A 15,664-nucleotide genomic window follows, 5' to 3' on the forward strand; every position below is an offset into this window, starting at 1 on the left:
TTTAATGCAGCTTGGAATGAAAAGATTTATTTTTCAAAAAATCTGTTATATTTGAATTCTGAAGTGAGGACTCTGAAACAGAGTGGAAAGATAGAGTAGCAAGAATTTAGCTTATCAATTAAATTCAAGTGCCAAGACTCATTTAGATTAATAGATGTTACAATAAAAATGCTCAGCAATACTATTTAGTAGGTTTTTTTTCTCAGAGAATGCATGAATATCAGCAGTAACATAGCTTTCTATTAACCAGAAAGCTCATAGGGAATGTATCAGTAGCCACAGAAGTGTGACTGCTACCGATGTCTAGTTGCTGTTGATCTTGTGACTGATCTTGCTGCAGAATTCTTGGTCCTCTTTCTTTCTTTCTTTTCTTTGTCTTTTCTTTCTTTCTTTCATTCTTTCTTTGTTTCTTTCTTTCTTTCTTTCTTTCTTTCTTTCTTTTTCTTTCTTTCTTTCTTTTTCCTCCTTTTTTCTCTTTCCTCCTTTTTTTTTCTTTTTTTTTCTTTCCTCCTTTCCTCCTTTTCTTCTTTCCTTCTTTTTCGTTCTATTGATCAGATCAGAGCTGAGAAACAGAAACGCTTGATAAAATAGAAAGAAATGAAAAATGGAATACTGAGATGACTGATAGTGAATTTTTGGAAAAAAATGCCCAGGGACATGAACATTGTGCAACAGATTGCATCTAAGAAGAAAGGAGAAGCAAGTAGCTATCTTTTTTTTTTTTTCTTTTCTTCTTTTCTCTCTGAAGGGATTAAGTGATTCTATACTGTGCTTGTTAGAGCAACAACTTGAAGGAAGAAGACTTACTTCTGTAACCACTTAAAATACAAATGAGTCAAATTTAGAAGGTCTCTTGTTAGACTTTTTAGAGGTAGATATTGTTATGGTGTCAACAGCACTTGATAGAACAAAACCAAATCAACTGCTTAAATAGATAGTGTTTTGGATAGTTTTTCTTCCGATTAATAGTGTGTTCTTGGTCTGAAGTTTAAAAGTAAAACTTAAATGTAATTTTTATTACTGTATCTTGCAGTGCTACCAGAGACAGCTTTATTTTAAGAGTGAAAATAATTTCCAAATGTTTTCTAGTGTATAAACCATTGTTAAGTCTCATTGCAAACTTGTTAAAAAATAGTACTATCTCTTTTCTCACCTCCTGAGTGACCTGAGGAAGGCCTTGTTGTTCTTTTCAGCACCAAGCATTTTATAAAAGCTACGCTTCTAAATGGGAAATGTTATTTATTCTCTCCAGTAGCTTTTCACAGGCTTCTGCAACTTCACTTGCATGGCTGTACTTTTTCCTCTCATCATTTTTACATTCCTTCTTCCAGCCTCCTTAGGGTATGAGGAGACTGACATAACTAAAGTTAGACTAAATAGTATATATCCTTATGTTTGTGGATTTTTAATGCTCTTTGCAACCCTCTAGGTCCTCAGCTCAGACTGTGCACTCTTAGAGGAACAAATTCCAGCCTTGGGAGTAAGGAGGTAGGTTCCAAGCTGGTGTGGGTATTAAGACTGTAAGTGGTTAAGAGGGTTAAGAGGGCTCAAATTCATAATATCTCCAGTTTGAAGGATTGGCAAGTGCTCAGCCTTTAACCGTTCCTTCAAGTCATATTGACTGACAGTATTGAGTTTATGTGGCAAGGGTTTGGTAGCAAGGGGCTGCAAGGGTGTCCTCTGTGAGCATAGCCAGCAGCTGCCCCATGTCAGAGCAGAGCCAGCTCCAGCTGCTCCAAAAGGGACCCGCTGCTGGCCAGAGCTGAGCCGGGAGTGACACTGGGTGGGCCTCTGGGAGAGCAGATTGAAGAAAGGGAAAAAAATAAAATAAAATAAAACAAAACAAAACAAAACAAAAACAGACAAAACAAAACAAAACAAAAAACAAAACAAAAAAAAAAACAACTGCTGCACTACAGCAGCTGGGAGAGAGGAGTGAGAAAATAGGAGAGCAACAGCCCTGCAGACCCCAGGGTCAATGCAGCAGGAGAGCAGGAGGTGCTCCAGGCAGGCAGCAGCAGTTCCCCTGCGGCCTGTGCAGGGAGAGGCCCCTGGTGGAGCAGGCTGTCCCCCTGCAGCCCACGGGTCCCACACGGAGCAGATCTCCACGCTGCAGCCCCCCCGTGGAGGAGCCCCCAGTGGAGCAGGTGGATGTGGCCTGGAGGAGGCTGCAGCCCATGGAGAGCCCCCGCAGGAGCAGGCCCCGGGCCGGAGCTGCAGCCCGTGGAGAGGAGCCCCCGCAGCAGGAGCAGGGGGTCTGGGGGGAGCTGCCGCCCACCCGTGGGGGACCCGTGCTGGAGCAGTTTGCTCCCGGGGGATGGATGGACCCCGTGGTACGGAGCCATGTGGGAGCAGTTCTTGAAGAGCTGCTGCCTGTGGGCAGCCCCCGCAGGCTCAGTTCGGGAAGGACGGCATCCCGTGGGAGGGACCCCACGTGGAGCAGGGGCATACAGTGACCACAAAGGGACTGACTGCAGCCCCCATTCCCCTGCACTGCTCAGGGGGAGGAGGTAGAAAAGGGTGGATGGGGTGGAAAGTGTTTTTAGTTTGCTTTTAGTTTCTCACTGCTCTATTCTGCTAGCGATAGGCAATAAATTATATTAATCTCCCTTATGTTGAGTCTGTTTTGTCTGTGAGGGTAATGGGTGAGTATTCTTCCTGTCCTTATCTCAACCTTTGAACCCTTTTTCATCATATTTTTTCCCGCTCTTCCTTTGAGGAGGGGCAGTGAGCATGTGGTTGTGGTGGAGTTCAGCTGCCCATTGGTGTGAAACCACCACATTGACCCAAGTACAAATGTGGCACTGTACTGGTTACTGATTCCAACTACTAGCTTCTATATGAAGCTGTGTGAATACTAGCTTTCTTGGAAACTACAACAGACACCACAATGTAGTAGATGCGTCTAATGACATTATTTAAAAGACTAAGGTCAATGCCTGCTCAAATTTGGAGGGGTAGCGGCTCTACTCTTGCATGGAAGCTTTTGGTGGGTCTTAATGCTTTTTGTCTTCATTACAAAGAAGATTCAGTATTACTAAGTATTAACAATAATACTAGTGTCAGTATAAATGCTAATGCTGCACACTTAACACTACGTGTTTTCCAAACAAAGGATAAGGTACAATAAGGAAAAAAACCTGCACATGGAACTAAGATGATAAGCCTCATTGCAATATTATAACATAAGTAACATGTACAAATACATAGATTAATGTAATGATAATGATGTGTTCCTCATGTGAGGTGATAGGTAACTGTTATGAAAATGTTAAGAGGGTAGCAAGAGCTTTTCCAGGAATTGGGTTTAACTCAGTCTTAAACAACAAAGGCTGTGTTTTAAAACAATACTTTATGGATGACTGTAGGCAGGTGAAGAAATTGAAAAATAGTCTTCCCAATATAGCTGCCAGCAAATTAGACAGATTATCTTGCAGATGTCCTAAAAGGAATCATGATCTACATATGATTTGTTTCATATTTATTTCGGTAAAAATCCTTGTACTTTTTTGGCAAAAGAAAGGAATTATCCCTATATTAGACATCACCAGAAAATAAGAGGGAAGGGCAGGTGTACATGCAGTAAAAAAAGGCCTTATTCTTACTTTTATTGATTCAGGCTTCTCTTCCATAGAGAAAAAGCAAGAAAGAAACTCCCAGGGCTCTTATCTTAACAAGTATATGGGTATCTTCCATTAAATCTCCAAAATGCCTTAAGGACTTACTCACCTGAGTCATGTAGAGGCTTTTCAAATTCTTACCCTTTAGCTAACACCAGCAGTAATATGTGATTCTTGTCTGTTATAGTCTCATGATGCTGAGTTAACATTTATGGTCATTAGCTGTCCCAAGGATTTTTTTGGTTTTCCATTTCACGCATTTCTCTTCTCCCCACAGGTACATGCTACACCTTTCTCCTCCCCCAGGTATACTGGGCAGCTTCCCAGACTGGAAACAAATATATGGGCTGATCTTACAGAGAAATTCTCTTTCTTTAATCTTGCTCTTGACATTTCCCAAGAATATTCTGTTAACTTGGCAAATATCCTATACAAGACATCTTTGTTTCTGCCAAGTACCAGATCTTATCCTTATGTCATGGTATGGTATATGGAACTGTAGAATATCTAAGAACATTAGATGTCTCTGTTTGTTTTATAATGGATTCAGATATTTCTCTCCTGTTTACAGGAGTATCAACAGAACTTCATTAAAAAAAATTATGCATGCATACAGTCACAAAGACGCAAAGGACAGAAAAGGAAAAACAGTTAAAAAGGAAGTTTTTAAGGACTGGTAATCATTGCAGTATTTAACAGCTGCCTGCATTTGCTTAGCTCTACCTCTGCTGAAAAGGCTTCTACACATGGACAATTGAGGTAAGATCTTTATTTTTCAGAAGGAAACTTCACAGGCAGATTTCTTGAGCTTAATTTACTGCACACCCCATAATAGTTCTCTGGCCTTCACAGATGCAAAGTCACAGGCTGTTGCCTGGCTATTCAGGGAGCGGCCCAATCCTACAGGCCTTGCAGATAGCTTAGAGATGCAATTGCAAAATCTAGCACTCATGGACAGATGGGAATTTGTGACAGTCCCTGAAGGACTTTGCAACCATAAACTGACGAGTAGATTATGCTGATCCATAAATTCATTTTTCTACTAACTCTGGATAGTGAAATATAGATATTCTTCCTATTGTTAACTATTTCTGATGCCATAGACAGGAGAACGTAAAGGAAATGGCATGTATGCAAACAGAAAGGCCATCAGGACATTTGCTCTTGAAGCTAGCAGCTAGAATAAAACTTCAGTACCCGTAGTGTTGCAGGGTGCAAGAACAGAGGTATATCTTAATGTAATTTCTGCTTTCAGAAAATTTTGCTAAAGAGCAGAGATTCATTCAGACCATAGAATTGTTGACAACTTCTGCTCTAAAGCAGAAAAACTCGACTTGCAAATGAGCTGTGGGGATAAAATTGTAGACCTCGATTTACCATCATTTTGCTTCTCTGTAACAACCTGGGAACTGCATGGTGATGCCAGCTCCTCATCACCATACGCTTCACATCATTATTAATATTTATTCATTGCTGGGTGCTGGTCCTTATCTTATCTTTATTGTATTGTATTGTATTAAAATTAAACATAGTCATATTTGAAAACTTGAAATGAGCAAATCCTTCCCTTTTTCTTCTGTTGGGAAGATCATGAGGGCATTTGGACTTTGGAATTTGGAATTATTTTTACACTTCTGCAGAGTCATTAAAAAGCAATTCGTCTTTAATGGCAACCATTTTGGTTTTGCATTTGATCCCTAATCAGAAATGCTCCTTTGTAGTTAGTCTTTCTTAACGACATTTTTTATTCCTGTTCTCTAGGTTGCTTATTCACCTCAGTATTGGATGCATCTTTTACAGCATCAAGCAAGGTGATTAACATTCACTGCATTTGTTTCTCATCTGTCTTCAAGGAAATAAGGATATGGAATATTTAGTATAGTATATAAATATGACTTTGCTGCCTATCTTAGACAAAAACACCCATTCCTTAGAGCAGAGAATTTTTAGTTCATACTGGTTCAAAGACCACACCTTGGAGAATGCACTTAGTTGTGGTAAAGCCTTTGGTGACCACAAGCAGGATGAAGACAATCTTTTAGTCTAAGGTAAGGACTGAGATGTTGATCTTGATTCAGTGGGGAGGCAGAGCAAGGCACCCGGGACAAGTGTTCACACTGGAAGTCGGGGTTGCTGATTTCTTGCAGGTTTCTCTAACAGCTGGTATGTAAAAAACCATACAGGCTATATTTTGTTGTCACAGGGTACATGATGAATGCATGAGATTATGAAATTTTCAGTCCAAAAGTCTTTGTATCTTCATAGCAGCTATAAATGACCAATAATTCTGGCTGCAAAATTTTTCATTTTAAGACTTCTAAATCTTTTTTATACACAAATACTTTTCATAAGCAACATATAGAAAGACCTGCCTGAACATAGAAGTTGAAACAGTTCAGCTTGCTGTTATTGTTGACTTTTTTCCAGAAATAAATTTGAAATATAATCCCATTAGGAAAACTTTATAAAGCTGTACCACTTGGGTTTACCTTACATAATTATGACAGACTTTACTAAAGAAAAAAGAAGTAAACAACAGCAAAAACAAAATCAAAGCTAAATAAATAATAATAATAAAAAGACTTGGCCCAAGTTTGTTAACAACTGTGGAGGTGCAGCTGTTCCAGAGAACCTTATTTCTGTGCTAACTTTTTGCAGCTTGTGAAAATGTCTCCAGTCAAGCAACCGCAGCTGCAGCGGTGGGACTTAGCCTATTTATTTGTGTTAATTTGAGCAGGTAAAGAGAACAACTGAGCTATTTAACTGTTCTTCAAAAACCCAGATCATGATTACATCAGTGGACAATATATGCAAGGAACCAAGCCCAGGGAAGAAAGGAATCTCAAATCATTTAGTATTCTGAGTTAAACAAAAGACTTGTAAATACACTAAGAAAATCAAGGAGCAGTCCATAAAAAGCAGGACAGACGTTCTTGATATAAACACTCCTTAATGAATAGTCGCTGGATTCTTGTAGCTAACTTTAATACTGGCCCCATTTCCTATTCTCCTTTCTCTACTGAAAGTAGAAACAGCCTGTTTCACTTGTATGAGAAGTTAGGATGAGCTATTTCACACTGTACTATGAAATGCTGGGGTTGTCTGATTAAACTGTTGTGTAACATCTAATCCATGTGTATGTTCTGCTTCCTTTGGCACTTTGTTTTTTAGTCCCCTTTTCAACCTGCAGCATTACAGTAGTGGATAAAGCAAAGCAGAAGTGCTCAAGAGTAGGATATTGTGTTTTTAAACTCCTGAAAAATGTAGAAGTAAAGCACATCACAGAAACACAATGACAAATGAATTGTTTCATCTGAAGCCTTTGAGTGAAATGTGACTATTTGTTGTACATGTAAGTTTCTCACCTTGGGATAATTGATGCCTATAGTTTAATTGAAGGCATTTAGTGGAGGCAGTCAGTTCAACCAAAATTACTTGGCTGTAGAATAGACAATTCAGAAGTGAAATTTCAGAAATTCTTCTCCTTACTTAATCATCGTGAACTGTAGTTATGGAATAATATATATGCATTTTTTTTTATTCTTGCTTGAGTTTAGCCCTGCAAGCATCATATATAAAAAGTACTGTATAGATATCTACAAAATTTATATATTTTTTAATCCCTTTTTAAATCTCATTTTTAAATCTTTATTTTATGACATGCAGTATGCAATGTGAATATTTTCATTGCTTTGGACTTGATGTCCAACAATAAATATTTTCTACAGTTCTGTCTCTCTCTTTTAAAAAAAAGCGGGGGGTGGGAGAGAAAAAATAAAAGAAACTGTGAGCAGTTGTCTGATCAATAAGTAGCTGTCTGTAGAGCTCAATGTTTTGCTCTGCATATATCCACTTGTCAGCTCAGTGCTACTTCCCAGAGTGAGAAGCAGAGAAAAGATGGTACAGTAGCTCAAGAACAGTTGAAGCATAGGAGATTACAAGGATTTGGGAGCTTAGGCAAATATTTGCCAGTAATTCCTTAGCTTAATTTTGATAGACTTCCACAGTTAAATGTCTATGTCTTTTCCCCAGCAGAATTACAGATAATTTAACAAGTGGAGCTGTTTACAATGTTTCAAGCAAAAAAAAAAAAACACACAATTCAACTAACACAGGTTTCCTTGCTAACCTGAAAGTAGGGCTCAGGGTTTTTTTTTTGTTGTTTTTTTGTTTTGTTTATTTTTTGGCTTGCAAACTTGATCCGAGATCTGGGTGAATATGAGCTCTTTCCAATTTCCCCCCTCCAATATGAAAACCAAATTGAATTCAATTTTTTTACATACCCTTATTTTAAACAATTTGCATCATATTCTCTAATCTCAAGATCAAGTACAATACTGGTACACGTTTATATTTCAGAGGTATGTTTGTGTAAAGTATGTTACCAATATGGTAATGCAACGGCTAATGTTTTCTGTCATCCCATGATTCAATTGTCATTTTAAGGGTCTGCAGACTTCTGTGACCAGTGAAATAAATAAAGAAGTACATTTGCAAGTGTCTACATTTGTTACAATTTTACATAACACTATCATATATGGGTACTGCCACATGAATTCATAACCTCAACATTTTTATTTAAGACAGCCATAATATGCTTATTCTTCATTTCTCTATTAATAACCACAGGATAAAAGACAAAACAAAGAAACAAGCAAATGAAACAAAACACCCTGCAACTCCAAAAAAAGGCAGGATAAGAAGAGTGAGAGGAGAAGACAAGGAATCCATCAATTTCCATCAATTTTCTATATCCTCTCAGGGGAAAACAAAACAAAACCAAATGAACAAAAAAGATGAAACCAACCAAAAACAAGAAGCCACACAAAACAAGTACCCACCTAGATGAGCAAAATACAAAAACTCTCACAAAACATTGTTTTCTATCCCGTACTGAATTTTTAAAGTGGTGCCAATTTATGAGACACTACATGATCAAGATATGTAAAGCATCTCCCAGTTGTGTCTGTAGTTTGAAAAATCAGTTTGGTAACTCTACTTGCATATTTTGTGGAACTTCAGATAAAATCTCAGTCACCAATACAGCCATTATAATGATCACTTCTGAAGAATATACTAGAAAAGCAGCTTCAGGATGAAAAGAGTATCATTGCTTTAAACAACTTTATTTTATTGGGATCTCTAAAGGGATCATCATTAAAGTCACTCTCTGTTAATGTAATATAATGTAATGTTCTTAACTAAGCCGCATAAACCCTCACCCAATTAAAAAATATATATATGAAAATTTACAAGATCAGACGTTATTTTTACATATGCTTTTACAATTCTTATTTTGCAATACATTTCTCTGCAAGATGCAGTCCTTCCCCTTTTGTTGTTCAAGGTCATAGTACCTGAAGAGGGCCCTGTGAGCCTCCCGAAAAGCTTGCTTTGTGCCTCTGCTATGTTTTGATAGGTTACATTGTGTATGTGACCTGCTGCCTTTTTTTTTTTATTTTGTTCCTATAGACACCACAGATATATTGAGTAACAGTAAGGTCAAATTTATTTCTTGGAAATCTGGGTGGCCATCAGCAAGCTGATGTTGAAGCCAGCTTAGAGACTGAAAAAAATTACTGTTTGTTAATTATTCTTACTTGTGCTATTTTCTCATTCAAATGGGATTATGAGCAAATCAAAAGGGATTTTACTAAATACTGTTTTTTGAAAACACAGCTATGCAAATTAGCAAGTTTAACAGCCCTAGGAAACTGTTAAGGATGGCTCAAATTCTTCTGGTAGACCAAGAGGAAAAGAAATGTTTTCCGTCAGTGAGCCCAGTGGGGTTCTAGGGTCATGGCTGACTCAGTTGTAGTAGAACAGAAAACCTTTGGGCAATGGTGCTGGGAATGGCCATTTTGGGCTCAGTTCTTCCTTTGGTACTTTTCAGAGAAATTCACTTTGTGCTCAAAGAGGACTAGAAGCTGCCTAGTGCTGTGCGGAACATTTGCTGAGAAGGAGGTTTGGACTTGGCAATTCACGAAACTTCCACTCATCTGGGAGCCTGGGCTGAGTGAACTTGAATCTGAATGCAAAATACTGTTGTATTTTGTTTCCCCTGCTGGGATAAATTGCATAAGGAAGCTTCCCCCACATCACCTCTGAAGTGGCGAGAGGTGTTTAGAGGGACCACCAAGTGAACGATTTGAGTGGGATTAAAAGAGAATTATATCTGGATTTAGAAGAGTGAATGATTGAAAATAAATTGTTATCCTAAGAGTCTGCAAGTACACAAGGTTATCTGTCTGACAGTCCTGCAGAGACTATAAACTCCTTGTGAAGGGTCCATATTTCTGGTGTATTTGCAGAGCCCACAGCAGTCTGGATTTGGGTGTCCCTTTTATGAGGGAGAGAGAAACTGTGAGTACATTTTCAGAACAGAGGCTGGCTTGGATGATGAAGGGCCAGGGAGGCAGTTTAGGTCTAGAATCACAGAATATAATCAGACAATGGCTCAGGTGATCCAAAGTCACCTAATACGAGCCCCTGCTCAAGCAGGGCCAACTTCAAAGCCAGAGAGGTTGCTCAAGGCCTTGTTCAGCTAGGTTTGAGTATCTCCAAGGAAGGAGATTGCACACCTCTCCAGGCAACCTGTTCCAGTGTTAGACCACCTTCACAGTAAGGCTTTTTTTTTTTTCTTGTGTCTAATGCAAATTTCCCCTTCTGCATCTTGTAATCATTGGCTCTTGTGCAGCTCCAAAGTGCCTGATTTTCTTCTACAGCCACCTACTTTTTAGTTAAGAAAACACTTAGAGCTTCCCTTAACATCGTCTGCAGGTTGAACAAGCCCCCAGCTTTGATAAGGCAAATGCTGAGTCACTCCATCCCTACCTTAATGGCAGCTTCCCACTAAGATCTTGAAGGAAAAAAGACACTATTGGTAAAGGAGGACTGTTGCAGCCCTGGAAATCCAGCATGGAAGTTGCCTGTGGGTTTTTGAATCCACTGTAAACTTTGAGTGAAAGAAAACAGGTAATTTTTCCTTTTACAAGGGGCAGTAGCTTTTCTTTCTCGATAAATGGCATTTCCCCTAAATGACATTTCAAAAATTAAAAGCATGTAACATTGTTATTTATCTTTATAAAACTATTTAGGAAATGTTGATTACTTATAAGGAAATGAACAAGATATCTGTGGCAACAGTCCAGTTAGAAGGACATGGAGTCAAGCTGTGACAGGGGAGGGTCTGGCTGTATATCAGGAAAAGGTTCTTCACTGAGATGGTGGTCGCGCATTGGAACAGGCTCCCCGGGGATGTGGTCACGGCACTGAGCCTGTTGGAGTTTAAGAAGCATTTGGACTATGTTCTTTGTCATATGGTCTGAATTTTTGGGTGGACCTATGTGGTGCCAGGAGTTGGAGGCAATGATCCTTGTGGGTTCCTTCCAACTTGGGATATTCTATGATTCTATGACATGTTTATGTGTAGAATTTTTATACCACATAAAGTTTTAAAAGATGTTAATGATAAGATCCATGGAAATTAATTAGCTACACTGAGATCTGTGAAGATTAATTAGTTCAGAAAAGTAAGAGACAGATGAATAGCCAGTTAAATGCAAAACTACTGGAAGTGACTTAACGGCAGAAGTGAAATAACATGACCTACTCGCTGTAGGTCTGTAATATATACATAAATTTAAATAGAATTACAGAGTATTTGAGACTGGAAAAGATTGCTGGAGCTCATCTAGATCACTGTCATTCATGACAGAGCCAGCTTGGATCAGTTTGCTGAAGACCATGTCTAGATGAGTTCGGTATATTCAACATTGAGATTTCAGTCTCTCTGTTAGTAGCACAGATAAACAAAAGACATAACATTTTTCATTTTTCTTTTATTGCAACCCATTGCAAGGTTAGAAGTTTCACGGAAAAATAGAAACTTACAAATTGTGTGAATAGTTTTAATGCACTCATAAAAAGACATTAAAAGAAAAATGACTAAGATTCTGTACTATATCTGCAATATAATTAATTGGCTTTATTCTGAAAATATTTGTTGCCATTTTGGAGTAAACAGAAAGCCCAGCATTACACATGTTCACATGTATTTACCATATTTAAAGCAAAAACTTTACTATATATTTTTCAAAAGAAATTAGTTCATCCCCATTTTGAAAAGTCTAAGAAGAAAACATTCAACACTCTCACTGGAATTACTGTGAGTTGATGTTTCTGTTGTAAAAAATTATGCCATGGAAATCAACATACAGTTTTACAGAGTTATACAGCCATACTAAACAAGCTCTCCAGGTTAGGCTGCATCAAACTTTCTGGATTAGCAAAACATTTTTACAATAACAGCAACTCTTCAGCTGAAGCTTAAGCATTTCATACCTTGGATTAAAATGCTGTTACCTTTGAAGAACAAATATCCAGTGTTATACACATCAAATCATTCTTAACCAAATGGTAATACTTTGAAAGTTAATGCAACTTCAAACTGAAGCTGCAATATCTATATTTTCACTATCCCCTTGTCAAAATTTACTCCTTAGAATGCAATGTGACACACAGAAAATTAACCTTTTTGTGTATTTACTATTGGTATTTTTTTTGCTTACACTGTATTATAAAGCGTCCTACAAAATAATGGTCCTACAAAATAATAACCTACAGTAGGCCTCATGTTTAGAGGCTTTTATCGAGGTAAGCATTCCTTGCATTGTAAGATCTGTTGTAAATTAACAATCACAAATGAAATGAGAGGAATCCCCTTATTGGTTTCTAACCATTCATCTGAATTGCCCAGTTCAGCAATAAAACAGCATAGAGCAGGCAAATTCACTTAAAAACAAACAAACAAACAAATTAAAAAAAACAAACAAACCTTTTTTTTTTTTTCAGTCAGATACTTAAACACTGTCTGTTAACTTATTTCTGATTGTTTGTGTATTCAGTTCCTGCTTGACTTTATATGGTGGGAACTGGTTATCAGTGTGAGGTTAAGCGTTGCAAAAATTGCAACATGAAAAGATTTGGAAATCTGTACAGCATCTACTATGTGACCATTTTAAACAAAATAAAATGAAAGAAAATATCATTTCTGTGAAGTGAAAGAAAGAAAAGAAGTATGATTGTCCTTTAAATATCCATTCAGTCATTATCATCATTTACTAAGATTTCTGTTCAAAATAACGACTTGTGAAATTATCAAACAGTCTGTAAGACAATCACAATTCTTTGTAGATTTTCTTATACACTATGCATCGTAAAATTCCTGGGGTAGCTTTAGTAAATAAGAAGTATCAAGTTTAGCTCCCAGTTTCAGCACAGGCCTCTGCTGATCATCTACACTGGTGCTAGCATTGAGTTACCATCTAAAAATCAAAGGAAACGCACATGACCAAGGCAAAAGAAAGTAAACAGAAGAAAACAAGCTTAATATCTTTTATAACTCAAGTTACCCATAGAACTAGTAGGAATCCACTTCAAGAAATCTGCCAAAGACATTTATATCTTTTATGCAAACAAAAAGATACGATGCATTTCTAAAGTTTTGTTTCAATAGCAGTACTTAGTTGTACAGTACATCAAAGTCAGTGTACAGCTTTTTCCATTTTACTGTAACCTCTGTAAACTCACAATTATATTGCATTCATTGTACGTATCACAATGAAAGGTTGTGAACCCCCTGCAGTCCCATTAGATCTACTGAATGCAGCAGGGTGGTAGAACTGTCGTGTTGGTGTAGGAGGTTAAGAGGCAGTAGACATATTGGGTGTCCATCCCATTTGATAAGCCCGTTCCAATGTCCTCTTGCAATCCTGTAGTACAGTACTGAAGGTTATATGCGGATACTGCTGCACTAGCTGCTCCACTGTGGCTTCATTCACCTGCAGTTGAAGAAAAGAGTCCATGATGGGCAAAAAGTGAATGAAAAGGACAATGTTATGCAAGCAAAATAAATAATCAAGCTCTGGACTCCTGGGAGGACTTGCAGGATTGGACTGTCCCCTGATACAATAGGCTGCACTTACCACAAATGTACAGAATGTGATGCTCTATAAAAGACGAAAAAAAGAGCTCAATTTCGTATTACAGGGAGAAGTTTTATATAACATTCTAGTACATACTGTTTGATTATTTTTGACTGAAAGCAAAAAAAAAAAAAAAAAGACAAAATATCCCCATTTGAAAATATCTTTGTTTAAAAAAAATGCAACAGTGTTTAATAATCTATCAATCTACTATAATTCTATGCTGAACCAAGCTGGTTAGTCCTGGAGCGCAAAACATAATTACTCAAAGAAAAGCCATATTGTTTAACAATGCACTGCCCAGATTTCTTTATCTTGAAGTGGAAGCACACTCATTCCAGCTCACTCAAGCAGACATAGGTTTGGAATCTAAGATTTTCTTGGTTTTGGAAAATGAAAATTGATTACATCTATCAATTAATTTATGGTACAATTATAATACTTTTGCACATACTAAGTAGAAGGTCCACAATCAGCACTACTGAAATGAACTTGCACTGTATAGTGGCTCTCAGTGTGGCTGCAATAATAAATACAAGATAATATGACAAGGAGAAAAAATTCAGGCTATTCTATATTGCAGGTATATCAATTGGTAATATAGGTCAACTTTTCTGAATATTCAAAGTCCTGCATGTCTTCATATACCTCACAGGTAGAAGGTTTTATTTTAGCCTTTTAGTGTAAGGCTAACACTACACAAAGGGTTTTGTGGGCAGAAATAAGGGGATCAATAATTAAAATATACAAGCTTGTCAGGTCAGGGATGTCCCTCCTAAATCTTGAACATCAAAGGTAGCACCTTTTTTCTTGATTAGACAATGCAATCAGACAAGCCTAGCTAAACCTAACACCTTTACAATTGCAGCACTGTTAAGGGATTAATTTGTCAATTATTTTTAAGCTGATTGCAGTTCATATCACAGAACTAGACAGCTTCCTTCATCCTTTAGATAAATGAAAGATTAACTGAAGAACTATAACTTCTAGGTAGCTCTCTTTAAAATCCTTGCTGTATGCTTGGGCATTTTAAAATACATCAATACTACAATTAAATACTAAACAGCCTAGATCAGTAGCATGTACAACAGATATCACTTGTTGCTTTTTTCCCCACTGTGTCCCACATTCAAGGCCAAAAGTAAAAAACTGTACTAGAATATTTACTACCATTACAAAGATCCACCTTGGGAATAATATTTTAAAGCACAGTGACCACGATATCTAATAATATTTTTGTCCTTAAAAGATAACAAGGAGTGCATCCTTCTGAGCAGTGATTGCACTCAATGACAGGGATAAATGAAAGGTTTAATATCCAGTTCTTCTGCTTTGATAATAGAAACACTCAATCTTCATTGGAAGTTTCATCTAGCTGAGACTGACTTGGATAGAAAACTGGTTTAACTTTCCTTTATAACACACACTGTACTCTTTTGGCAAATTACTACATTACAGAAACATCTTCCAATGCTGATAAACAAGAAGTGACTTTTAATGAATCAAAATGAAATCAGACATAGCACAAGTCCTCCGAAATATCTGATATTTACAGCTGAATACATACATATTTTCAAACTGTCAGCAACACTTCACAGAATATTGCTTGTAAGAGAAGAATCCCCTAAGCTGTATTTGCTACTATTTGCCTATTCAAAAATAGTCAAAAGCTCTTTTCTTTAAATTTGTGGCTCAGAGAGCCATGGCAGAATCTATCATATTACCAGAAACTTCTCTTAATGGTTAACCAGCAAGAATGAAGATGCTTACCACAGACAGCTGCTCATTCTTAATGGGAAACTTAAATAAGAGATATTGTTCATCTACTAGATATCTGCTAATACTAGCAGTAAATAGAGGCTGTTATGCTTCAACACACACTTGGTAGGCCTTATTTGTTAGAATAGCATGGATATTATGTTTTTAAAGAGCTAACTGATGAAATATCATTAGAAGATTTTCTGTTACAGGAAACAAATAAGGCAAATCTGTTATGAAGAGGACATTCAAACACCAGAAGAGAGGTAATGATCAGAGAAAGCCATGGATCCTCCATGT

The 15,664-nt window shown here is 37.4% G+C and overlaps 1 protein-coding gene across 1 annotated transcript in view; it reads right to left on the reverse strand.

Annotated features, from left to right (window-relative positions):
- Nucleotides 1-11,454: 11,454 nt before the first annotated feature.
- FBXL17 (F-box and leucine rich repeat protein 17) overlaps nucleotides 11,455-15,664 on the reverse strand; it is a 317,887-nt gene continuing 313,677 nt past the window's right edge. Inside the window, exon 9 of the mRNA XM_035562595.2 lies at nucleotides 11,455-13,462. Within this exon, the coding sequence (XP_035418488.1) occupies nucleotides 13,325-13,462 (138 nt within the window). The 3' untranslated portion in view covers nucleotides 11,455-13,324. The remainder of the gene's footprint in view (nucleotides 13,463-15,664) is intronic.

Source organism: Cygnus atratus, chromosome Z (genome assembly GCF_013377495.2).
Source record: "Cygnus atratus isolate AKBS03 ecotype Queensland, Australia chromosome Z, CAtr_DNAZoo_HiC_assembly, whole genome shotgun sequence".
Taxonomy (NCBI): Eukaryota; Metazoa; Chordata; class Aves; order Anseriformes; family Anatidae; genus Cygnus; species Cygnus atratus.